This window comes from Sturnira hondurensis, unplaced genomic scaffold, assembly GCF_014824575.4.
Source record: "Sturnira hondurensis isolate 20B ecotype Veracruz unplaced genomic scaffold, ASM1482457v3 Scaffold0024333, whole genome shotgun sequence".
In the NCBI taxonomy this organism is placed as follows: domain Eukaryota; kingdom Metazoa; phylum Chordata; class Mammalia; order Chiroptera; family Phyllostomidae; genus Sturnira; species Sturnira hondurensis.
Window position 1 is genome coordinate 428,407 of NW_028096964.1, and position 27,920 is coordinate 456,326.

General features: G+C 43.0%; 1 protein-coding gene across 4 annotated transcripts in view; it reads right to left on the reverse strand.

Annotated features, from left to right (window-relative positions):
* The window catches only part of ARHGEF7 (Rho guanine nucleotide exchange factor 7), a 129,301-nt gene that overhangs the window by 100,224 nt on the left and 1,157 nt on the right, over positions 1 to 27,920 (reverse strand). For all 4 annotated transcript variants that reach the window (XM_037038360.1, XM_037038357.1, XM_037038358.1 and 1 more), the window contains exon 2: positions 962 to 1,048. In XM_037038360.1, coding sequence (XP_036894255.1) covers positions 962 to 1,048 — 87 coding nt within the window. The remainder of the gene's footprint in view (positions 1 to 961; positions 1,049 to 27,920) is intronic.

A 27,920-nucleotide genomic window follows, 5' to 3' on the forward strand; every position in this document is an offset into this window, starting at 1 on the left:
TTTCAAATAACCGATAAGCTTTCCTTGTAACCTTCCCTTATACAGTGGATGACTTCTAAACTTCCACCCCCTCCAAGAAACCTACACTGAGAGACTATCCTTCTGGGACGGAAAGCCTTTATGGGTCCATCTTATACCAGGTTCTGTTAGGGATGCTTTCATATGCTGTTACCTAGGAGCTCAGTATAACGCTCACTTCTCACGTAATGAAACAAAGGCTGAGCGTGCTCAAATAGAAATGGCAGAAATGGCAAGATTTAAACACCGAACTGACTAAAGCCACATCAGCCTGTAATTCTGAAGTAAAAGTATAGCTAGATTTCTGGATCTAAAGCACTACCCCAAGATTAAGACAAATCACATGTTAAAATTAGATGAAAAAGAGAAGTTTCCAGAGAGCTTCCCCTGAAAGGCTCTATTTAGTGTAACAACAAAACCTTAAGCAACGTAAAAGACATACCACCCAGTGTGCTCCCCCAGACATAGGTAAGTATTTCTCTAAACTAAACATCAAATATTAGAGTGAAAACCACCTAATTTCTGGGGAAAAAAAACACACATTAAGGACTGAGGCGGTAAGATGATTTGGGACCCATTTTATTTCCGTACGGCTTTTTCTTCTAGGGATTCTGACGCGCTCACCCAGATTTAGTCGCGAATCGTTGGAGAACCCCTAAAAGCAGTTAAAGGTGAGACAGGTGCCAAGGAATCAGATCGCACCCGTGATAAATAGTTGTCGAAAATGCGAATCACCGGCACCAAGAGCTACTGAAACCACTTTTTCTCATTGCAAAAAGGGCAAAGTATAGGGCTCCGTACAGCGTTTCCTCCCAGCCCTGGGACCGCGCTCACAACCTGGGGGGGACCGCGAACCGGGTCCCGGGCCGGTACCCCGGCCGTCTAGCCCCTGCCAACGCCCGCGACCTTCTGCTCCACCACCCCCGCGGCCGCACCCGCTCACCTCCAGGCGCAGGGAGGCCCCGCAGCCTCGAAGAAACTCGCGGATGTTGCTCAGGCACTCGCTCTCGCTCCGGGGCTCCGGGTAGACCTGCAACGGCAGAGCACAGAAACTGAGCAAAGCGGAGAGGCCGCGGACGTGCCTGAGCCGAACCCGCCGCAACCCCAGCAGAGGCTCCGGCGGGGGAATCCCGGCTGCCCGGTGCACCCCTGGTCGCCCGGCAGTTCGCCCGCTCGGCGATGCTTCTCCTCACCCTCTTTCCTTCCTCCGGGATGCACCAATCTCCGGCCCTCTTCCCTCACCAGGAAGAGGACGGGCGCAGGAAGTGACGTCTTCAGACCGCGCACCGGATAGCCCCCCGCGCAGCCTTTTCCGGTCCTCTGCCTGGACCTAACAAATGCGGCCCACCTGGCCCCGTGCGTAGCCACCTCCTCTTTTCATCCTACGACTCGGCCCACCTGGCCTGGCCCGCGCGCGCCTTGCTCCTGCAGACACCTGGTGGCCCGCCTCAGACGCGTCCCGCGTGGACACAGGCCGTCAGTCAGGTCCAGAGGAGCCCGAGTGGGTTTAGCCTCGGTGACTGAGCAACCTCAATGGAACTGGAGAGAACCCAGTGTGCCTTGAGTTCTTCCCTGCCCCGCGCTCAGGGCAGAGAGGAGCTAACATTCTAATATTTTAAGTAATTAGGAACGTAAGTTATGCTTGTTGGAATCACAATGCAACATTTCTTTTCCCAAATACAGACCATGTGCTTCATGACCGATTAACCAAAAGAACCGGTTACACACAAGTCGGCTAATAAGTAGGCTGGCAAGGAATTGTGGCGAATGCAGCCTCCACCACTGGTAGAGAGCAGCAAGGAGGGCTCCTGCAGACTGTCAGGTGCTTGGTGCAAGGTAGAATTGTGGCGGCTATCCGTCACACGTGTAAATATTTATTGGCAGCATCCCAAGGCAAGAGACATTAAGGAAACCAGAAACAGTACCAATTACACAGAACAATCAAGGGAGAAGTCTTGAGACATCAGAAGAGCTTTTTGTCGTGTCTGAAATGCATATGAAGACTTAAGTTTTGGCAGTTACTCTTAACCATCATCCAGAATTCTACCATTTTTGATGAAGGCCCTTTGTACTGTCCTCTAGGGGGAAATCAGGCCCTTCCACTAGGCCTCCCTCAGTAATACAGTGGTTTCATCTCCAAGGGCTCAGATCTTTTACAAATCAAAACAAAACCAGCGTGTTGAGAGGTGTGGAGAGGGAGGAAATGAGACTTCCCCCCATACAATGCAAAAATTCTTTGAAGAAAGTGCTAACATATTTCCCTCCAAATTGAACAGATTTGTTTTGTTTTTGTAGAACAACAAAACCAAAGTGGCTTCCTACTTCATTGTGCTTCTCTCCCTAAAAGAATAGAAAAGTCTATGCACCAAATGTGTATTTAGTACTAGTATCTAAAATCTTCATGCTAAATAGTTTCAAAGTGTTAATTTCTGACATCCTGGTGACATTTTAAAACTGAACTCTTAAACATTCTTTTTTAAAAATATATCCAACAGACTCTAAATACAGTAGACAAAATATACATTTTTCCACCTAAGGGGGAAAAATATGAACATGCTCTTTAAACAGTCAGAAATGTCACATTAATTTCTTTTTCCTTTAACTCATTTCCTTTGAATTTTCCCCACAAAATTGTGCTCTGGGGTGACACATATTTGTGCTTAAAAATGATACTGCTCACACTTTTCCCAAGAGGCCCACACAAATATAGTTAGTCCTCATTCACTGATTCTTTGTTTGCAAACTCGCTTATTAGGTAAAATGTATGTGTAACCTCAAAGTCAGTACTTGCAACACTTTCTCAGTTATTTATCGATATGTGAATTGAAGTGAGAAATTTGAATTGCCTTATGCACGCATTCTCAGCTGAACTTGAACCAAGGCCATGTTCTGTGCCAATTTGTTTTAGTCACAATGTTAGACAAGTGTCCTTTTCACAGGCTACTAATGTCACATTTTTGTGCTTTTTGTTGATTGCATTGTTTTAAATGGCCCCCAATCTAGTACTAAAGCACTGTCTAGTGCTCCTATAATGTGCCTTACAGAGAAAATACATGTGTTAGATAAGCTTTCTGCAGGCCTGAGTTATAGTGGTGTTGGCTGTGAATTCAATGTTAATGAATCAACAATATCCAGAAAAAGGACAAGATTCACTAATCTGTATATAAGGCCGTTGTGAAAGTGCTAAAGTAACATCTGTAGTACATGATGGATCTATGGAAAAGATGGAAAAACAGCCAAGTTTGTGGATCCATAAAATGACAACCAATGAAAAGAGTGTAGTGGACAGCACTGTGAGGCTGAAGGCCAAAGAAATTTATAGTCATGTTACCCGCGGTCAAGAAAAGGTTAAACCTTTCTCGGCTACTGCAGGTTGACTTGCACGTAGCAAAAGGCAATACTACATGAAAAATGTTGACTTTGCAGCAAAGCAGGTTTGGTAGATCATGAGGCTGCAAAAGGATTTTTAAAATATCTGCTAAGCATTACACATGAATAGGGTTATTATGGAAGAGCAGGCTTTCAGTGTTGATGAGACAGGCTCATTTTACAAGAATATTAGCAAAGAAATCTATGTAACACAAATGGCCTCCAAAACTCCTGGCTTAAATCATGCAAAGACCATGCGACCTTGCTATTATGTGCCAATGCCAAGGGAGACTTTAAGTGCAAACCCTTAATGGTACACAGAGCACAAAACCCTCAAGCACTTAGAGGGAAAAACCTGCACTATATGCCAGTCCACTGGAGGTGGAACAAAAAAGCATAGCTTGAGTCCAGAATAGCCTGGGATTGGTTCCACAACTGCGTGATCCCTGAAGCTAAATGCTATTTCCAAGGCAAAAACTTTGCCCTCAGGATTTTGTTAATTTTGGATAATGCTCCAGTTCATTGCCATGAAGAACTCAAAAATGCCCACCCTGACATAGAAGTTCTCTTCATGCCCCCAAATGCTGCGTATTTCATGGGACACTACACCAGGAAGCTTTATAGCAATGCTTTTGAGGTTCTTGATGCCAATGAGAACACCACCATAATGGACTACTGGAAGTCAGTCACTAGTCACAGTGTTATTGATTACATTGGCACGGCCTGCAATGGCAACAGCAGGCTACTATCAATAAGTGTTGGGGAAATGTTTGGCCAGACTGCGTGAAAAAGTTCAAAGGTGTTACAGAATATTAAAAACAGTGTCAAAAACTGTTGCAAACAATATGCAATAATGCATACTGCACAGCAGTAAGTGGAGATGGTCTCAGTGACATGAAGGAAAAAGATGTGGAGAAGATTTTGACAGAAACAGCAGTAGAACCCACCAATAATGACCTAGATAGCAGAGGAAACCTGGATGTTTCCTCTGAAATGGAAGGAGTTTTATGACGTAACTTGATTCGTCGAAGCCTTCTGAGTTACACAGCCAAAGTTCAGATATAATCTATCATAAATAAAGAATTTTAAATCATCAGTTAACAGTTTGATCAAGGTCCCTTGCAATTCTGTGAAAGCTAAGAAGTGGAAATTGCTGAGCTGCCAAATTCCAGTCCTTAAAGTTATTATTCACTTTTCAACATCATGAATACTTTTACTTGTTCCTTTGTTACAAGGCCTTGAGGTTTTCCATCTTGCAGTAGCATACCTCAGGAGGACAACATATGGGTGAATTGTCTGCCCTTTTATGTGCTGTAGGAGAAAGGCCATTGTGAAAGTGGAGGTGAGACAGCTGAACAAGCATGATGCCCTCCTTGGTCACAGGCACCTTCTCAGGCTAGTCAATTTTAGGTAAGTGATATGCAAGTTGAGGATCTGGAAATGGATTCTATCCCAGGCCTTCCAAAGTCATCATGTGTGTGTGGCTAGCTAGTTCAGTGTATACTGTACCTCAAACAACATACCTGTTTGGAAAACTAATGCAAAAGAGTCAAACTTTATAGTAAGCAGTCCCTGACTCTGTAACATAACATGCTAACCTTGGACAAGTCACTGGACCCTTCTGGGTCTATGCCCTGATCCGCGATTTAAGTTGAGCATATTCAGCCTTTCTCACAAAGCCGTTGGGAGAAGTAAATGGAAATGCAAAGAAGAGGGAAACAAGGTCCCTTCCTTCAGTGAAGCCAGGAAGAACTGCACATACATGACATGTAAAATCACACAGATATACACTCGGGACCAGGGAAGCACACAGAAATTTTATAGACGTACGGCAGGAACTGAGGCTTAACTAACCCAAAAGGTGACACCTAAGTTGGGGATAAGATGATGAGGAAGCACATGGCACTGCATTTTCAAAGGTGTGACATTCAAGAAGTCCACGATGTTTTGAAGGCTGGGGAGCAATCGAGGGCAACTGATTGCTCAGTTGATCAGTCAGTTGATTGTTCAGTTGATCAGATCATGGGTGAAACTACATTAGAAAAAAATACATGTGAGATATGATGGTACAAAGGAAGATATTTAAAGTCCTCCTTATTCTGATAAGGAAGCCATATGAATGATAAGTGAGCACATGAAAAAGTATTTGTCATTAGTTATCAAGGAAATGCAAATTAAAACTACAGATAATACCACACACCACCAGAATGGATAAGATGGAAAAGGCTGACAATATCAAGTATTGGCAAGATGGACAGCCATTGGAACACCCACATATGACTGGTAGGAGTTTAAAGTGATGCATTTGAAAAACTGCAAGTTTCTTGAAAAGTTAAACATACCTATGCCCCAGCAATTCCTCTCCTAGGTATTTATCCAAGAGAGATGAAAACATGCCCACAAAAAGGCATGTACAAGAATGTTCACAGCTTTATTAGTAACCACCAAAGGCGCGCACTCCTCAGTGCACTCTCTAAGGCATTTAGAGAAGAGCTCTGGCCTCAAATGACCAACAACTGCCCAGTTCACTTTCCAGAAATCCTCTCCCAAGTTCACGTTAATAAACTCCAGGCTTAGCCAAGGCTAGTGTGGCTTTGTTGGTCCTAGAGACTGAAAGTTCACAGGTTCAATTCCCAGCCAGGGCATATACCCAGGTTGCAGGTTCAGTCCCCAGTCGGGGAGTGTATGAGAGGCAACCCATCGATGTTTTACTCTCACATCAGTGTTTCTCTCCCTCCCATCCTCTGCCTCTTAAAAAATATATCGATAAAGCCCTGGCTGGCATAGCTCAGTGGATTGATGAGCGCGGGCCTACGAACCACACGATCACGGTTCAATTCCCACTCAGGGCACATGCCTGGGTTGCGGGCCGGTTCCGAGTAGGGGACTCACGAGAGGCAACCATACATTGATACTTCTCTCCCTCTCTCCTTCCCTTCCCCTCTAAAGATAAATAAATTTAAATATATATATATATATATATATATATATATATCAATAAGTATGTCCTCAAGGTGAGAATAAAAAATTTTAAAAGGAACTCCAGGCTTTTCCATCAAGAATTCTAATCAGGCAGAGGCATAGACAGTCCCAAAATCATTGTAACTTTCCTTTCAAATAGGACTTTTGTACTTAATAGTTGATAAAGGGAGTGTCTGATGTTCTGAGAATATGCTACAAAATAAATCATGAAGCATGGTTAAGGTCAGACTTCAGACACCTCCATAGCTGTCCTTCCCAACTCTTCTCCACTACCTACACCATGCCAGGAACAACCTGCTCCACCCTCAGTCCACACAAGGTGCCCACTCAGGCAACTGCCTTCTCTCTGATTCTGAAAGTTTAAAGAGCTTGAGCATAGAGAAACTGTATGAGAAAAGAGAATAGGCAGTTCTAGCAAGACAAATACTTAAAGTTCAGTGCTACCACAGCGATTAAGATCAAGAATATAGAAAACACAGCTGATAGTATCTGGGAAACACTTAACTCCCCAGGACCCTAGTCCTCAAAAATTCTGACTGAGTAGGTCTGAAATACAGCCCAGAAGTTAGTGAGTTAGTGTGTGTGTGTGTGTGTGTGTGTGTGCATGTGTGAAATTTCCCATCTGACTGACTGATGTGTTTTTGAAATATTCCATCTGACTGATTTTCAGCCAAGTTTCAAACCACTAACTCTGTGTTTCTCAAATGGATATATGCATCAAAATCACCTGGAATAACAGATGACTAAAACCTGCCACAGAATTTAAACTCTAGGTCTGCAGTGGAACCCAAGAATTTGGATGTCTGACAAGGTCCCAGAAGATGCCGATGATACCAGGACCATACTTACAGAACTAGTGGTTATAAGTAGACTGGTTATTAAAGACGTGTTCTGTTTTCCCTCCATTGGAAAAACAAATTCCCAACTACCGAACAAAGGTCTTCCCATATCTCTGCCATCAACAGCCTCGTCACCCCAGCTACAGAGATCACTTCCTCTGAAAACCTGTGGTTCTGTCTGCAGCCCCCACCCTGTAGCTGGACCTATTGGTGATGTCTTATTTTTGCCATAAGACAAACTCTCTGGGTGCAGGGGCCCACAGCATCTCCTGTTAAACAGACTAAATGACCTGCTCACTCAGGTCACTAAGTTCACTAATCACAGAAGTGAGAGAACCTAAGTGTAAAAAGGTTCTAGGCAAACTGTTCTTTTATAACTGAAAATACAGTAACTCAGGATAGATAACCTGCCCCACATTAGGCAACTTGCTTACTTCACCCACCTTCTCTGTATTCCAGGATGCTAACCTGTGAAGACTGTAGCAACCAGGCTCCCCAGTGCATTAGCTTCTGGGGGGATTCAGCCAATCACTGGCCCTAGCAGGAGGAACCAGGCTGACAGGCACTCTGCTGAGCGGCCCTGACACAGCTACAGTGACCTGCTGGAGCTGCTCAGAAAAGCTGACTATGTGCTTTCCACCCCAACTCTGCAATCAGTAACAACACCTTGGGAACTTGGAATCGGGCACAGAGGAAGTGTGTATACCACAGAAATTGGCAAACCCTACAAATCAGGGATCCTCACCACAGAGAGCCCATTGTTAAGCCTTTACCAACACACCACTGGCCGTATTCCTCAACCGAAGACCACAGCTCTTCTCAGGAGCCTTCTCCTGTGGCTTCAGCTTTCACTGACTCCAGAAACCTGCTTCCCTCACTTTTCCCTTCAGGCCCAGGGGAAGCAGCTGCTTCCCAGAATACTTGCACATCTTAACAGGTTGTTCTTATCCCTGCCCACACTTTGTAAATAGCCTCTTCATTAAACTCTCCCCAACCACTGTTTAGCATGCTATCTGCTTTCTGCTGGGACCCAAACCTACTGAGCTTCTAGTGGTACAGTTAAAAATAGAACAGAGTCACAACAGAAGATGGGAAATAATTTACAGAAAGGATTGAATCAATTATCATACTTCCACAAAACAGAACATCACCCACCACACAGCCTTTTACGAAGAGGCAGTTTTATATACTGATATGTTACAATCTCCTAGTTACAGTAAGTAGGGGAAAGGAACATAGGGAACAGCACAAAGAACATGCTACTTTTTGTGTAAAAATATGAAAAAAGAACAGGCAAGAAGAAAATGTATGTGAGAGTTTAGAAATGCATGGAATATCTCTGGAAACTCATGTTGCTTGCCTCCAGGGAAAGGAAATGGGGCTAGAGGATGGGAAGAATTTGGTTTTTACTCTCCTTTTGCGTACCTCTTCAGTTTTGTACCACAGGAAAGTATTATTAAGTAAATACATTTTTAAGAGTAAGAAGAAGAACAATTTAATGTTCCCCTCAGGCCGTGGTGCCTTTCCAGCCCTTAGTGCACCCAGCCGTCAGTGTGTTGGGGTCCTTGTAGGACCAATCCCCACCACTCCAGGCCAAAATGCAATGCCATGTTTAAAATCCTGAGTTCATCTTTTAAAAGTCTAATTAGCAGTTATTAATGCATCTAATTTTTAATTACCTGGAAGCCACTGCCTTATTCTAATTAGACTGAAACTATCTCCTGGCCAGGAATGACGGCGTTCTTCCACAGCACCGCGTGCTCGTGCACCAGTTAGTGATGTTCAGTGGAGTGGAGATGCAGGTCGACTGAGCCCACTGGGCAGTCTACTGGGCAGCCCTTCCTCCAAATCCATTGGAAAACAACGGAAGCACCCAGTAGAAGTCTCAGGGATTCAGTTGCTAAGTATCTTCCCAAAACGCATAGCCAAGGGTTACAAGTAGTTTACTGAAAGAAACTCAAGCCTTTAATAAAATACATTTTTCTTTTGTTTTCCTTCTTTAACTTAATCCCAAAGCTCAACTTTTCTATAGATGCTGCAATCATCTGGGAAAAAATAAAATGTCTCCCTCCCATCAGTTTGGAACTAGCCAAATTATAAATGGCAATCAAAAATATGAATGTATAAAATCTCCAGTTCCCAAGCTACATTCAGATATCCAAGACATGTGAAACACCAAGGAGAGACTCAGCAAAACTACACAAATTAACTCGTGTCCCCTGAGGTTTGGTTCCCACAAACTGCAAAAGCATATTTTATGTCTTTTAGAAATGGTCACACCATCCAAATTCATACCAATGCCAAAAATGGATTTTTTAAGTGTAAGCATAAAACATTCATCAGACAACCAAGAATAAACTGCACTGAAGTTATATTTTGTTCTTCCAGTAATGTTACATCAAAACAGGCAAGCGTGTATTCCCCAAGTGAAAGCAACCTGGAAAACAGCCCATGCCCCGTCTGGCTGTGATCCGGGCACCAGGGAAGCGTAAGTGCACAGGACGGGCTGTTGTTACTGTCTCACTACATCCCCTAAGCAGATGCCATTTCTTATGCCTTTGAAAGAGCCTGATACAAGGACACAGAAGAGTACAAATTCTTAAGACAACTTAAATCAGACCTGTGGTCAGAGACTTTTCCTACCTGAAGTTGTTACCTGTTCGTGTGGAATAATCATTTTTGTTTTTTTCTCTCTCATTCTTATGTTTGTGACATGACAAAAATATCCCTTACATTATGGCACAGCGTTTTGTGAGTCTGAGCCACTGCTTACTTTCTTCTTGAGCTCCATTTCTATGTTGTTTCTGATCCTTTGACATCCATTTCCTCTCCTGCTGAACACATTTCAGGATGGCTGTGATATCTTGCTGTTGTCCGTCAGTGCAAAAGCCTATGGAGGAGGTTTGTGGTCGGGTGGAAAGGTGCTAAAAGACCTAAAGCAGGAATTTGCTGTGTATCCTCATCATTATGGCAAGAGCTGAGATCCCTCCAGGAGGGGAGGAACACTGGCAGTTTGCTCTCTGAAAGGGATGCTGGTGGTGGCCTGGTCTCACAAGTATCACAACCTGACAGTCCTACCTCTGCCCAAGACAACTCAGGTTAAAATGTCAGGTCCTACCCTACAGACACCGAGGGTATTCCAGTATTTAAATCTGTGTTCTCCGCTGTCTCAGAGGGCTTTATGCCTGGCCTGCCAGTCCCCATTTGTTTTCCCCAGGCTATTCACACTCGCTTCTGAACCCCCCCGCCATGTCTTTCCCAACTGAAAGGGCTGCAGTAGGAGCTCCAAAGCATCGCACTGCCTTGTGCATGACCCTCCCGCCTAAGGGATCTTTTATTTTTAATCTGCCTGAGAAGCTGAATTTAAGGCAAGAAGATTGGACATTGACCACCTAGGAAAAAATTCTATTTTAAATCACATGATAGCATGTGGGAGATTTGAAGGCATGCAAAGAGGGCTGGCTGACTTTGGAAAGTGACTGGGAAGCAAAAGGGAGCCTTCATTTGAGGAAGAAACCTGAATAAGGAGATGGAAAGCAGCTGAGAACATTCACTGGCAAGCATGCCTCTATAAATAGCAGCTGAGACCCCTACCTCCCTAGAGGGATGGCGAGGGCAAGGAAGCCACCACAGCTAGGAATACTCAGGCTGCAAAAGCCTCTTATGTGAAAGAACCCGGCAGCCTGTTGAGACTTTCATTATAACTGTGAGTAATAAAAAGGTGATAAAAAGATCATTATCTCTGAAAACTCTTCAGTATCAGCGGAGTGTGGCTGAAATACACAGGGCTGTGGCTATGAAGAAGATGTCTAGCTGTATTTGGAAAATATGTTTTCAAATATCACTTGGAAAAACCAACCTTCATTAAAGATAAGGCTGCCAATGTATACTCAGGAATTTTATTTCTTTCATATTACTCTAACTGGAATATCTTACTATTATAAAAATATTTATAATTTGCCTGTCATATTTTATCATTCCTGTGCTTAAAACCCTCAGAAGTGCCCCATTTCTTTCTGCAAAAGCCTAAGTCCTTTAAGAGAATAAAAAGACAAGTCATGGACTGAGACTAGATATTTGCCAAACACACATCCAATCAAGGACTTATAACCAAAACATACAAAGAACTCCTAAAACTCAGTAATAAGAAAATAGGCAACACGATTTTAAAATGGGCAAAAGACTGAAGAGACACCTCACCAAAGAAGACATACAGAGGGCAACTGAGCACATGAGAAGATGCTCCACATCACACGTCATTAAGGAAATGCAAGTTAAACCAGAGATACCGCTCGCTATACACCATTAGATGCCACCAGCCCAGCACCGTCAACCCCAAACGCTGGTGAGGGTGAGGACCGACAGGAACGTTCTCCTGCGACGGTGATGGGAATGTGGAATGGTGCCACCACTTGGAAGACAGTTCAGCTGTTTCTTGCCAAACGAAACATCCCCTCACCATATGATCCAGCAATCACATTCCTGGGACAAATCTGCTTTACCCAAATGAGTTGAAAACTTATGTCCATGCAAAAACCTGCACACAAATGTCTATAGCAGCTTTATTCATAGCTGCCAAAACCTGGAAGTAATCAAGATGTCCTCCCATAGGTTAATGGATAAATAAACGGTGGCACATCCAGACAACAGAAGACCATTCAGCACTAGAAAGAAATGAGCTATTAAACCACCAGAGATGCCAAAGAACCTTAAATGCACATTACGAAATGAAAGAAGCAAATCTGAAAATGCTACCTGCTACACGATTCCAATTATATGACATTCTAGAAAAGACAAAAGTACGGAGACCTAAAAAGTAAAAAGATCAGTGGTTGCCAGGGGCTCAGCAGGGTGTGAGGGGTGAATACGCAGAGCACAGGGGATTTTGTGGGTAGTGACACTATCCTGTATGATACATATGGTGAAGCCATGTCATTATACATTTGTCCAGACCCACAGAATGCACAACACAATGTACACTATGGGCTTTCGTTAATAATCTATCAGTATCAGTCCATCTGTTGTAACAAGTGTGCCACACTAATGCAAGATATCAATAATAGGGTAAAGTTGGGGGAGTCGAAAAAGAGTATATGGGAGTTCTCTGGACATTCTGCTCAATTTTGTGGAAACCTAAAACTGCTCTAAACAATAAAGTCTATTGATTTTTTAATTTCAAAGTCCTTATGATAGCTGGGCAGGCCCTGCACAAGCTGCTACCTTGTTCCCTCTGTGGCCTCATCAGCCAATCACTACTTCTCCAACTTACACTGGCCTCTGCTGTCCCAGGCTTGCCAGGCTGACTCCTACCCCAGGACCTTTGCACGGGCACGCTCTCCGCCTGAAATCCTCTTCTCACAGTCAGGTCACACCTTCCCTCATCCTCAGCAAGTCCTTACTCAAATGTCACTTCTGGTGTAAAACTTCGACATCGCCCTAATTGTCGACCCTCCCCATCTTCCTCACTCTCCTGTTTCTAACACTTATCGTTGCCTAACATAATATGTAATCTACTTAGGTACTATCTATGTTTACAGAACACCTGCCTGCACAATAAAATATATGCTCAATAGGCACAGTATTTGGCCTTTTTGATGACTCCTTTATCTCACACCCAGCATATACAAGCACTTACTATTTGTTCCGTGCATTAATGAATTAATTAAGGGCCTATACCTACAACACTAATTAATGGCCATAAATTACTTGATTATAGTTAACAGAAGTGAAGTTGAGTGATACTGATACAGCACCTAGAACCAAAAAGGGCATAATTGGTTTAATATGAGAACTGAATATCTGAGGCAGAAACTATCCTGCAAAAAACTTGGAACTATAATCACCACAGGCAAACGAAAGAGAAACGATGCTCTTGGAGTTTACCATAAAACCCTCAATCCCTTTCTGTCGTGACTGACAGCTGCGTCTCGTTACTGCCGGCTCTGCCTGAGGCTGGCTGCCCAGCTGCTGCCCAGCTCTCTCCAGGACTGAGCACATTCAGTGTCCAGGGCTCCATCTTCTCTTTGTGTGCACCAGGGCGTCCGTGAGCAGGGTGCTGTTGAGAGCCAGCACTCTGGTTTCAGCTCTCATCTCTCTATCACTAAGGAAAATCGCTGGCTCTAAGTGGGTTTCCCCCTAACCAGCTGGTCTGCTCCCTCAGGCCACTTCAGGCTCCTGTCGGCCAACACTTCATGCAGCCATCCACAGACGAGCGTGTTTAATAAGGTCGCCTTATATCAGTTTCCTAAGCTTCACAAAGGGGCTGAAACGAACTGATGAAAACCTCATGTGATTCTGACATTTCAGAGATGTGAGCCAGACAGAGACACATAGAACAAGGAGGAGAGGGAAGGGAATGAATAAGGGCAATTGCTCAAACTGCAGTTATGCTGTTTTTGTTATGGTACATTGTCATCTATTTTTGTCTCGTGACAGCCTCAGGGGGAGCATCCGGCCCTCAGCAACTTCCTCATTTTCCCTCAGACTGTTTTCTCTTGGTTTAAATTGAGCAAATTTCATCAATGGGTTCCCCAATTCACTGGTTCTGTCTTGCCATCTCCACTCTACCTTTTCTTTTATTTTCACCTGAGGACAAGCGTATTGATCTTGTAAAGGGGATGAGACAGGGAGAGAGAGAGAGAGGGAGAGAGGAAGGGAGAGAGGGAGAGAAACATCTATTGGTTGCCTCTCATATACGCCCTGACCAAGTACTACCCTGCAACCTAGGCATGTGCCCTGAGACCAGCAATGAAACCCAGGACCTTTCACAGTTTACAGGACACACTCACCAACTGAGCCACGCTGGCCAGGGATCCACTCTCCTTCTGAGACTATCCACTGAGTTTTATTTGTTATTCTATTTTTCAGTACTGTAGTTTCCATTTGTTTCTTTTAAGTCTCATTTCTTTGCTGAGATGTCCTACTTTTTTCACTTGTGTTGAGAGAATTTGTAATTGTTTGTTAATGCTGCCTTACAAACCCTTGTCAGGTAATTACAACATCATTCCCTGGAAGGAGAAATGGTCGCTAAAGGTCACCTCAGCAATGATATCTGGAAAAAGCAATCATCAAGAAAAAGAGCTTCCTGAGAAAAAGAGCTTCCTGGATTGGGGTTGCAGAGGTTGTCAATTACCGTCATTGTTTGCTCCATATTCGGTAACTCAATGAATTCTTAAGTGGCTACTGAACTGAAAAGCATAACCTGGAATGAAAATCATGGTGCTTGTCCTCAGTGCTGGTAGAAGTCTGTGCTGGTGGGAGCTGCACAGACTCCTCCAGGCCTTCGGAGAACAAGGAGTCCCAGTTCTAGGGCCACAAACCCACCTACTCCTTAGAAGCAGCCTTAGAATGAATCCTAAAGCTGAGCTAGCCTTCACCATGGAAGAGCAGCGGCTGCCTGGTTATGTTTTGATACATTCCAGACCATTTCCAGAGGCAACTCCCTAACCCCACAACCCAGCATGGGTGATTTACTTTTCCCTTAAAAGCCTGTATTAAAGGAGAACCCTTACCTTGAAGTGTCTCCATATGTCTGGGTAGCTTTTAGTGACTCATCATCTTATTTAGCCTCAGTTCTTGCTTCCAGCCCTCATTTCAGTATTTCAAGGATCTATCCGTAAGTGCCTCAATTTAAGTAATACAGTCCTGAAGTCTCATACAAACCTCCTGAGCTGATCTCTTTGTGGAGACTGTGTTTCCCTCCTGTTTTACATAAAATTTTCCTAGATGCACAGAAACAGGTGAGTAATCCCATTTTTTTTTCAGGTATATTCTGAGTGCCCCTTCTAACCCAAGGCAGGATTTCTTTCCAACTCTCTACCTCCATGCTTAATGCTCCAAAAGCCCACAGGGCGGCAGCATGGGGTCTGCTCTGTCTCCAACTAAAAGGCACGAGTTAGGAAACTTCTCAAGCATGAGGCAGTATCCCAGGTAGGCAAGCAGCCAGTGCTCACCTGTGGGAAAGCCCCCAGCTGATCACACCTCAGTCTCCAGTCTTCTTAAAGGGCCATGCATGCAATCTGGCTGGTCCAGGTTATGGTACTGATGCACTGATGAGTTCAGTAGGCTGTCTGTGGCTCTCAGATGCGGTCCCCTGGACCAGCAGCAACAGCACAGCCTGAGAACTCGTTAGAAATGTAGAATCTCAACCCCCACCCAGACCTACAGAATCAGGAACTCTGGGGTGGTGTATTTTCACAAGCCACCAGGTGACTGACACATATGTAAATCCAAGACCCACATAACCACCTAAAACAAAGGCACAAAATGATGGAAAGTTCATCCTTACTTGAAAACAACTTGAAATGCACATACAACTAATTCTGATGTCAGTAATACAACTAACATTTTTATATATAATGGACAAAAATTAGTGTTGGGCAGCTATGCCACATTTAGCTCTAGGAGAAGGAAAATCAAACCAACCCAGACATTTTCAGTCTGTAAGCTCCTCAGTGAGCATGTGTCTCACACGTCCCTCAATATCCCTGCCCCTACTCCCAATAACACTCTCCCCACCATCCTCTCAAAGAAAAAGAATTAAGGGGAAAAAACTGGTGGGTTTACTTCTCATACACATGGAGACAGACTGAGCAATGCGTTTTTATTGCTTTGAACTGGAAAAAAATACCCAAAGCTAAACATTGCTTACATTTATTGTAGTTATTAAGGAACAATATTTCTAATAAACACCACTTGATTTACTTTTACATCCCTTCATTTATTATATGTAACAACCTGTTAGCATTCTCTAAATGAGAGAGAGAAAGCAAACCCCAGAAGAGACACATGTATATTCATAAAATTATAATACAAATAGTCCTCAACATGAACCTGAACTTTCTAAAAATTATACATTTACATCCTGATAATGCCTTATTTTGCATCAGATCTGGACTTTCAAATATTAATTGCAGAATAGAAATACAGCAAAGAGCAGTTTGTAAAATTTCAGCAGTGTTGCCAACTTTAACTCAAAAGCCATTTACTGTACATTTAAGAGAAGATGGAAGTCTCAGAAGTGCTCAAAGTGACAAGCGTTTAGCCTCAACACAACACTCCTTGTATTTAAACAAACACATTCGAACATATAGGAAATGAAAGAAAAAAACATGATAGATATATTTCCCTGAGACTATTCAAAGGGATACCGTTTAGTTCTAGAGTCTCCCTTATCAAGGAAAAAACCACTGAAGGTCGACTGCCTCCTAACAAAATTTTCAAGAGAAGTGATAAGTATCATAATGCCCTGCTCAAGCCCCAGTGAAATCACTATAAATGCACATCCCCACACACAAGAGGCTCTCGATGAACTCCCAGCCGTCTGACCACTCTCCTCGAATGAACCCACTCACACTGCAAACTCTATTTCCAACATTTCCTACTCCCCTCGAACCTGTGCTCAGAACTCCCCAATTTTAACAAACCTCCCTCCCCATACCCACTCTCTGTCCTGAACCCACCCTCACCCCAACCAGGTTCCCACCCTCATTACTTCACATGGGAACCCTTGCTAATAAGGTCACTAATGACTGGGGAGACCACTCAGTCGGGCTTGCCCAGACAGTCCAGTGCATTCTTATTGTCCTAGAACAATTAATAATAGTGGCCTCTTTCCCCCCGAGTACACTGCCTGAGGTTTTTTGGTTTTTTGAAGCACATGGTCTTGGCCATCCTCTTCCATTGGTCACTGTCCTCTCTTCCGATTTAACCACCCTTCGACCACGGTCCTTAGCCTCTTCCGGCTTGTCAGCACTGCCTGGCCATCAGTTTCTGAGTTCTTCAAGGCCTTCTTGGGTTTTCACTCTGTAATTTCCCCATAAGAATTCCCACCACTCCTACCCTTCAGTTCACATCTCTGTAGTGTGACTCCCAGATTTATATTTCAGGGAGGTGCCCTCTCTGAGCTCTGATTCAACATAATCTGCGTTGAATCCATTCATGATCTTGCACCAAGCCAAGCCCCCACCCTGCCTGGCCCATAGCTGCCTCTGCAGGTGCCCTTGCAGCTTAGTTACACCCTACTCACATAAGAGCTCAGCTCAAGTACCACCTCCAGAGGACAGCCTTCCCCAAAACATCACCTGTCCCCTCTGCCAAGCGGCTTCCTCTGCTACACACTTTTGAAAATCTGTTTCTTTCCTTCAGAGCACGCATCTCAACTTGTAAAGCAGCAAGTTCATATAATTACTTTAACGTTATTCCACTCCACTAAGAGAGTATGAAACTTTATTTTTGGTAATTATTGCATGTCCAATGTCTAGCACAATTCTTAGAACATAGTCTATACCCAACAAAAATTTGATAAGAAAGTAAACAAATAAATAAATGACCTCTCTGGCAATAAATCTAAGTATGCTGTTTACCTTCATGCATTAAAATTCTACACATGGTTTCTGGATTCACAATTAAGTTCAAAAGTAGGGTGCTGGCAGTAAAGTGAATTAAGGCTCCACTACACATAACAAAAACTTAATTATAGCCAGTGTGAATACTGTCATATAACACATATTAAAATATAAATGACATACAACAAAGTGCTCCTATTTAAAGTACACAATTGATAAGTTTTGGCATGTGTACACTTTTGAAGCCATCACCAGAATTATAACAAACATACCCATTATCTCTGAAGGTCTCCACATGGCCTGATGTGTCTCTGAGCGAGCACTGATCTGCTTTCTGTCACCACAGATTACACGGCATCTTCTAGATTTTATGTAAGTGGAATCATACAGTATGTACTTTTTGTCTAGCTTCTTTTACTCTACATAATTTTCTTCCATTCCCTTTTATTGCTGAGTAGTATTCCATGGATATATCATACTTCATTTATCCATATACCAGTTCAAAAACATCTGGGTTCTGTCCAGTTAAGGTCTATTAAAAATGAAGGTGCTATGAACATTCGTGCCCAAGACTTGGTATGGGCATGTGTTTCCATTTTCTTGGGTAAATACATAGAAATAGAATGGCTAACTAATTAGATGAATGTATGCTTAATGTTTAAGAAACTAAAAAAACTGGTTTCTAAATCAATTCTGTATCACATACCCGCCAGCAGTTCCTCCGAAGCCTCGGCATTACTTGGTATGATCAGTCTTTTACATTTTAGCCATTCTCATAGGTATGTAGTGGTACCTCATTGTGATCTCAGTTTATGTTTCCCTACTGACCAATAACGTTGAACATTCTTTCATGTGAGTGTACGAAGCCTGTCCGAAAAAGCTCAAACACTGTTAATATAGAGAACGATCTGTGTGACATTGATGTAACCTGGCAGCTGAGGAGAGTGGACTAGAATGTGTATGCATGAACAATGATGACTTCACTGCACTAGTCAGCGTGGGCGGTAGACGCCATTGAGTGAGCATGTGTACTGTGTGGCTGTCGCATTCCAAATGATTGAGTAGAGCGACGAATCTACATCAAATTTTTTTTGCCTTAAGCTTGAACAGTCCTCCGTGAAACTATTCAGATGACATAGAAGGCTTCAGCTATGAGCACTGCTGACTGGCAGCTTCATCAAGACAACACCCCCTCTCATAAATCACGTCTCGTGCAGAGTTTTTTGACGAAAACATCAAATCACCCAGGTGACTCAGCCCCCTACAGCCCAGATTTGGTGCCCTGCAACTTCGGGCTTTTCCCAGAACTAAAATCACCTTTGGAAGGGAAGAAATTTCAGACTGTCGATGAGATTCAGGAAAATACAACACGGGAAATTATGGCAACTGGGAGAACTATGTGAGGTCCCAAGTTGCTTACTTTGAAGGGGACTGTGGTGTCATTGTCCTATGTACAATGTTTCCGTCTTCTTCAATAAATGTCTCTATTTTTCACATTACATGGCTGGATAGCTTTTGAAGAGACCTTGCATATCTTCTTTGGTGAAGTGTCTGCTCAAACCATTTGTCCATATTTTAAACTGGGTTGTTTCCTTATTATTGAGACTTAAGAATTCCTTATATATTCCTTAATTGTTTGGTAGATTTCACCAGTGAGGCCATCTGATCTGGATTTTCCTTTATGAGAAGCTTTTTAACTACAAGTCTAAATTCTATATAGATATAGTAGGGCTATTCGGGCAATCCGTTTCTTCCTAAATGAGCTTTGGTAGTCTGTGTCTTCCATGGAAATGATACATCTTCATCTAAACTGCAAAGAGAACCCAAGATGGTGGCCGAGTAGGTAGAAGTTTCACTGATCTCCTCCCAGGACCAAACTGAAATTACAACTAAATTACAGAAAAATATGGATTCACATTCTACTGGACTAAAAGCACTATAACATTCTTCCTTAGAGTGAGTTGACAAAGTCATAACTTTTTGGCATGTGTTCAGAAAGCAACAGGCTTTTTCAGAAAATCTGCATTCCTGACAAAAGACTTCTGAATAAATTTGCTAACTGCAATTGGATACTTAAAAGTCTCCTATGAACTTAAACTAATTTTAAGGACAGGACATAGATGAAAAAGCATGTTCTTGGCATAGGATCTTACTAGTGAGACACTTAGAATTGAGGAAGAAAGGCCATCACAAGCCAGGGTATTTATACATAATCCCGAACGTCACCATTTTAACGAAGGCGTTCCTAACAAAAACCATACTGCCAAAACAAGACTTCACTGAAAGAAACTATGCAAATACAAAGCAAACTTGAAACTATGGATTCACATTCTACTGGACTAAAACAATACAAACTGGATGAGGCTTAAATTGCTTCTATATACCCTTTTTGGGGTTCTGACATACAGCTTCTGGGAAAAGAAAAGATAGATTACAAGCCCCTTTTTAAAAAACTCCTCCAAGTTTAACAACAAAGTTATGCACAATATTCTACTTCCACTCTCCATCCTTGTACCCATTATCTATTGCCACAGTAAGACTGAATAACAAGCAGCCACAAAACCTCCGTGGCAGGTTGAAATAAGCATCTGTTTATGTTTATGGGGCTACAGGTCATCTGGGCAGTCCTGGTCTCTACTGGGCTTGCTCGTTCAGCACTGGTCAACTCTAGCTCAGGTGGCAGCTCAGCTGATCTTAGCTGGGCTCTGCCCATTTAGGATTGGTGGGCTACGGGTGGGTACAAGAGGCCTCAGCAGGGACAACTGAACTCTCTGCCATGTGGTCTCACATCTCTCAATATCTAAGCCCCAGGCTTGTACTCAGGTGGAGGCAGTCTGAGAGAGTTGCAAAAGATGCAAGGCCTCTTGAGCTCTGTGCTTGTAACAAGCACCTGTCACTTCTGCCACATTCCATGGGCCAGCTGAGATTCAAAAAGTGAGAAAACAGGCTCTACTTCTGATGACAGAAGCTGCAGTGTTACTCTACAAAGGGCATGGCTGCAGGAAGGGGTGGCCAATTCAGGCCACTTCTGTAATCTACCACGACCCTCCTTTAATTTGCTTCGTGCCCGTGCCCTAGGAGGCTGACCTCTATTGAGGCTCACCTCTCTACATCACTGTCCCAAAGCCTTCCCCCAGCACAGTCCTGGAGACACCATTCATTTAGACTACAGTGTGAATGACTGTTCCTACCCTGTGCACAACTTACATAAGCACAGGCAACTGCCCTCAGTTTATCCAGCTGTAAAATTATGACTTCAGGCTAGATGACCTCTTGAGAATTCCTTCACACGGAGAATTCACAAGTACTTTATACTTAACACCCAAAGGCCCTGGCTGGGTAGCTGGGTTGGTTAGAGAGTCGTCCGAATACACCAACATTGCAAGCTCGATCCCTGGTCAGGGCACATACAAGAATCGACCAATGAATGTATCTATAAGTGGAACAACAAACTGATGTTTCTGTCTCTTCCTTTCTCAAGCTCTCAGAAAAAATCCCCTGGTTACTTTTATGACCTACTTGAAAGGTGGTGCAGAAAACATGCTCGTGTGTACAGGTATGTATATAATACATTAGCAGCGTGGACATAATATGAACCCAATAAATACCTGTGTTTCTGTGCATATGGTGTGTACACTAGTATATAGTGTGAATAGTAGGGACCCAATAAATATTAGGCTGGCCAAAAAGTCCATTTAATTTTTTCCATAAAATAAAAGACACATTATTCATTTTCACCAATAACTTTGTAGATTTGGATATTTTGAGTATGTCGGCTGTCTCCAATATTGGCTTCTAGTGGGTAGAGGCCAGGGGAGCTGCTAAACAACTTCCAATGCCTGGAACAGCCCCATAGCAAAGAATTATTTTGCCAAAATGTCAACAGTACCAAGAAACTTCACAAACCACTTTTGACACGTTCGATCAGTCACAGCACCTTCTCCACAAACTGCACAAATCTTCTTTCTGTGTTGTAGTTGCATTTTTACTTTTCTTGAAATAATAAAGTATAATATGCCAAAAATGGTGCGTTTTTTCTTCCATCTTCATTTTTAAAATGGCCGCACAAAAATTCACCAATTTTTATACATTTTTTTAATGCACATTGCTATGACAACTGTCACAATACAATCTAACAAAATCATTTCAAATGAAGTTAAAGACAACTAAGCATTACTAGAGACATCCTACAGAAAAAACTAAACGAACTTTTTGGCCAACCAATACATTAATTAGATTTAAATAATTTAAATAAATGTGTTGGAAATGTATCTTCACACATCCCATCTAAAAATATCCTTAGCCTTTCTCCCTGGCCTTTAGACACAGAACTATTCTACAAAACCAGGGCTGAGATCTACCAGTCTGGTTCATAAAACTAAAAATTCAGAGCTAAAGTTAGAAATACAAAAACATTAGGAAATAAATTCTCCTGCCCTAACTTGGTAGAAGGGATGGAGAGAAAAGTCTCAAGTCTCACGGGACACAGGCCCCAGGGACAGCCCCTGCCCTCCTTCTGCGCACACAGGCGGCCGTCAGGCCCTCACTGCCCATCTGTCACTCCTGGCCCTTCTCAAGCATGAAACTTTATACGGTGAAACCTGAGCCCCCCAGCCTGGCCCTCTGCCCCTCGGAGCCAGCAGCTGTGTACACTCAGCAGCTGCGCAGGAACCTGGTGCTAAACCAGAGAGCTCTGGAAGCCAAATTCAGGAGTCCCACCAACCTAGACAATGGAGGTCTGTCAGAATGGAAAGGGAGGGGTTGCCAGCCCCCCTAAGTTGTGAGAATCTATCTTGCTGTTGGAATAAAGAAGTATTCTTGAGTTTTGGTGGAATTGAGGTTCAAATTGTCTTAGGGTTTCCCTGGACATGGCAGGGAAAGTTTTCAACATCAATCCATAAAATAGTAACTATCATGTACCGAGGGCCTACTTCACAAACGTGCTGCACAAAACCCCTCCCATTTACCCGTGGTAATTCCTTCCAGGCATATATCACTAACCTAGTTCTTAGGAAGGAGAAATCGAGACTCCAAGAGGTTAGGCAGGTTGCCCAAGGCCACACAGCAAATGGATGAGTGACTCTAGAGCACAGACTGGGACCACCCCACCTTACAGTGGCTCCAAGAGAGACCGGCAGGGGTTGGGGACCACTGAACCTCCCAGCCCCTGACACTGCCTATAGCAGAGTTGAGTCCCACAGGGATGGTGTGCCTTTGCTGCCTTTCGCCAAGTGTAACAGGGGCAAGGGAACTCCAGCTCCCACATGACACAATCCAAAAGGCTAGAAATGCCCCACCAAACAAGAACAGCTCTTTCCACAACCCCTCTTGGGCCTCAGGCTCCAATCGTTATTTTTTATATTGAGCAGTTGCCTCTGAAGAGAAAAGAAATTTATTAAATATATACATATATAGTACTTTCATTTTTAAAGTTTATTACATGCATGCATATGAATTTATATTATATTGTCTTAAGCCTTGGTGTAGATGGACATCCAATAAACTCAGAGTCAGATGGCCCGTGAGCCACAATGAGTGTTACCAGATGCTAGAGCTTAACTGGAGTCCTTGGGGGTGCCCTCCCATGGGATGAGTGAGAAGGTTCAAAGTGAGTTTTCCTGGGGCCATTCCCCAAGGAGAGCACTCTCTAGAGCTACGTGTCCTCTTCCAGTTATGTCTGAGGTCCTGTGCAGCCAGGAAGGAGCTTTGCTTTACTCTCACCAAGAGCCACCTACCCAGCCCTCCTGAGAGACCCGCTCTGCCCCTGCCCCTTGGGAGCCCTCCTGACCAGCAGCCTATGCTGCACAATCGAGCCCTGGACTCTGTTCTGTCTGCTGTGGTCCCTCACGCTGTCTGGCTGGCTTTCTGACATGCCTTGTAATTCCTGAAGGCATACCTATCTTCCCCTGATTTAGTGCAGGTTGGGCAGCCAGCAGGTGCTCAAATAGCAGCAATATTGTCAGCACCTGAAAGATATGGGACTCTGGCAGCAAGGTTGGAGAGTTCTGACATACACTTAGAGGCTCTGCTTCCATGCGCCAGCTGTGTGACCTCTGTGTTCTCATCTGTAAAATGGGTGCAACATGAGGTCACATTGGATCAGCAGTTTAGCATAGTGCCTGCAACTCAGGGCACACATTTTTTTTCTTTAAAGAAGTCTATATAAAGACACAGTGGGCAGTGCTTTAAAAAAAACAGATCAGAAAGCCATTACAGGTGTTATTTCTATTAATAGAATGAGGTCCTGGGATAGCACAAACACCAAATTCCTCCAGAGTTTTCACAGAGGCAGCTGCCCCTGATGAAGGCCATCTTGTGATCCTTTCCCCTGGTGTTCTCCGACCCAAGTCTGATGTGAGTGTGTGAGTATGCAAACACATATGAGTGTGTGTGCATGTGTGTGCACATGTGATGCCAAGAGCAACACTACAGCACGTCTAGTGTGACTCTCAGGAAATCACTTCAGGTGCTCCCAATCTCTATTGCACTTAGGTTTGTTTGCTTTATGTTGAATGAGCCAGCAAATGTAGTTACAGCTGCCCTCTCCTTTGGGCCTAAAACCTGAAACAGGAATCACCCTGGTGCAGGGTTGAGACGCATCTTTAAAGTCACGTGCTTCAAAAGCAGATGTTTATTATTGCAAAGTTAACTATTCTGAAATTGTAAGTAGTTTCACTAGAAGCAATTTGATATAACCAATAATTCAATTTGCAAGGTGTAAAGAAGTCTCTGTAAAAACACAACAGGAGATGCATGTTTTATATGTATCTTTATCTAGAACTTTCTCTATGAGTGCTTCACAAGCCAATCAACAGCTACCAGGCACAGCTTTCCAAATCAAAGCGAGACTCTTATCACCATACCACAGTGCCATCGCTGACTACAGCTTTAGGGCAGAGGTCCCCAAAACTTGTTGGCGCCAGGTACCAGTTTCACGGAAAACGAGGTGTGGGAGGACGGGGAGCTACAAGCTTCATTGCTCATCTGCTGTGGAGGGGGGTGGGGCAGAGACAGGAGGCAAACTCATGCCACTGACCTGCTGCAGACAACTGACTTAGGGCAAAGGGACCTAGGAAAAGGTAAATTTCTCACAGTGGGCACTTAGAACTGCTGTCCAGCAGCTACTGAGATTTCATTTCTCTTCCCACCTTCATTCCTAAACAACCCCAGCATCCGAAGGCTGATCAGAAAGCAAGACACGTATTAAGAAACAGAGTTGTCTTTTTCCTATGCTGTATCAGAATTCACTGATTTTCTGTGCTGTGGAAGATCACCTAGGGCTGCTAGATCACAGTCTGGGGCAACACAAACCATACTTCTAATCCATGTGTCAAAAAAAGTCATCAGAGGCTGGACAGCTCAAACGCAGTCTCCTTGAATTTCTTAAATCTTCTGTTCTTTTTTATTTACACCTGACTTCATGACTTTTGGTTCCTTTCTGCCTCATGTGGTTCTTGTTCTTATGTCATGTTTTCTCCTATAGTAAACTCCCCCAAACCCCTTAGTTTAGTCTTTTTATCTCCCATAGCACCTGGCACCTGCAAGTAGGCAAGGGCTTAATAAATGGACTTGGTTCAAATTTATTACGCAACCTGCTTTAGAATGAATTGTGTCTCCAAAAATGTATGTTGGAGTCCACACTCCCAATACTTCAGAACATGATCTTATTTAAAAACAAGGTCATTGCAGATGTAATTAGTTTAGTTGAGGTCATGCTGGGGGTAGGATGGTCCTATTCCGATGACCAGCATCCTTATCAAAAGGGGAGGTGTAGACCAAGAAGAGACCATGGTGGGGGGGGCACCACGGGAAGACTGCAGTTGTGCTACCACCGCCCAGAAACCACCAGAGGCCTTGGTGAGGCCTGATCCTCCCCTGGTACCTGCAGAGGGCATGTGGCCCTGCCCACACCTGATCTGGGACATCTGCCTCCAGGACTGTGAGAAAATAGATTCTGTTGCTTAAGCCACTCTGTCTGTGGTACTTTTTTCATAGTGACTCCAGGGCACCAATACACAGCTCAACAGTTTAAACCAGTGTAAATGCATGCACACCCACACACCTGGGACACCTAGCAAGATCATAAAAGTAGCATCTAACTTTCAATTATATTCCACAAATACTAATTGATGGGGAGTCCTCTGTGCTGCTCTTTATGGATTCATGTATGTTATGAGCATAGAGAGAACCAGGTTCCTTGAGGTTTTCATGGTGAATCAAGCAACTTCATCTGCTGATTTACAGGTAAAATTAAAGCAGCATTTCATGATTCTTCACTATTTCAGTGGATTTTATTCATCTTATAGTAATGTTCTATCCTCTAAAACTTCAAGTGTCAACTCATGAGCTCAATGCTAATAGGACTCACTGGATTCGGTGATTCTGGATTCTGTGGCCTTTGTGTGTTTCTAGTCACAGGAGGAATGAGGGAAGCAAATAGTGGGGGTAGGTCGGCAAAGCAACCTGGCCATTCCTGGAGAAAATCAGTGTCAGGTCCTCATACGCAAAGATCTGGGAAACCTTGTGATCCCTACTTTTCACTCCCCTGCAGTAGGGAACACATTGTCAGCAGTCATGAAACGCGCCTCTTTTCTGAACTGCTCCTCAAAAGTGTATAATCCCTTCTTTTCCCTGTCTAACCTTCCATTTGAAAGAAAAGTAGAACTGCATAAAGGAGGAGCTGAGCAAAAAACACTTTTTAACGCAAGCAGAGTGATATGAACCAAATGACTGCCCTCTAGGTTCTCCACCCTTTTACTGGCTCTAAAATAGAACAAATGAGCAAAATGCAAGAAACTTATTAGGGCATGTTTTCTTAATAAAAGGCACATGGGAAGTCTGAACCATCCCAAAACTTTTCTCCATTATGCACTATCCCCGGTTCAATGGTTCAAAGTTTTAAATGATGAATGTGCAAATGCTGAGCTGCAGGCTGCTCACACCCCATTAACCAGTGGTGTGTTCATGTGGCACACAGGCGTAAAGTGAAGAGCCTTTCAATTCCATATGAATATTCAGTTCAGCTTCCAAGTGTTCCTTTTTAAGGAAAAAAGTCCTCAGACGAACATTCCCACATTCCAGCGAAAGCTGTTCAGCATGCGTGCTTTGTGGCATATATGATTTGGTATGCATGCAAACATTAGAAAGCTCAACTAAATGACTCTTCTCAGAAAATGGAAAAGGCTCATGAAACTTCTGAAACCTGAGATTTTCAGAGGCAGAGAATAGCTAATATTTTACTCCAAAAACCTACCTTTGAACCACAGAAAATCAGAGGTTCTGTCTATAATAGGCTACTTTGATGTTCAATTTTGTGATAGAGCCAGTCTAATACAAACCAACTGGGACCTAACAGGAATAAAAGGATAGCTTCAGTGTAAGAAATTGCCAAATGACTATAGTTTTAGAATCTGTTGGGTTGTTTCAATTTGGCTTCAACGAACTAAACATTTTATTCATTCCTCTGTTTGTTGGGTTAAAGATGAAAAGCATGTTACAGCGTTGAAAGAAAATAATTATTGAAGTCTGCCAATCAATATTAAATGTACTTAATATGCCAAATAAGATGCATTTATAGTGATATGTTTTTATCTAGACAACATATGAAGTTTCTTAGAGACTTGCTCTCAGGAATGAAACAGTATTCCATATAAGCCTATTTTGGTTAACTTAGCATGCATGCATTTCCAATTCTTTTCAACATCTGTCTTTTATTACCAGAGGTTCTGATACCCAGATGACAACAAAGTATTTTGAGCGTCTTGGAAGTTAGATCCTGCTCCTTATTCCTGTTTTAAATCATAATTTTACTGTGACATCGGGTTCATTTACAAGCAACATTTTTATTTCCTGCACAGGCAGACAGATACTCACTCTAAAATGCAGATTATGATTTCAGATATGTTCCAAGTAAGAAAAATACCTAAAATTAGTATGCATGCAAAATTCAAATTAAATAATATCTTTACTGTTCTTTAAATGTAGCACCAGGACCTGCACAAACTTATGAAATTAAACATTTTACTTTTTAAAGTCAACTAATAATTTTATTAGCAAATTTTTATGAGGCCAATGCACCCATTTAAAACATTAAACAGATTTTCCTAATCATATAGTGTGCTTTAATTTCTTCATTTAACACCTTTTAAGTAATTGAGATCTTAAGATTGCTGATCTTAAGATTTTATATTGGCCAAAAAAATGAGGTAAGATTGTAGTGTTTTTGAAATATAGGGAACGCACTGGTTTTAAAAGCGTGGGTCTCCCCCCTCACTCCTGCTTTGTCAGCTGTGGGAGAGGAAAGCAAACTTTAATCACTCACAGAGATACGGGTCAAGGTTCACACTCCAGCCTCGGGGAAACCACC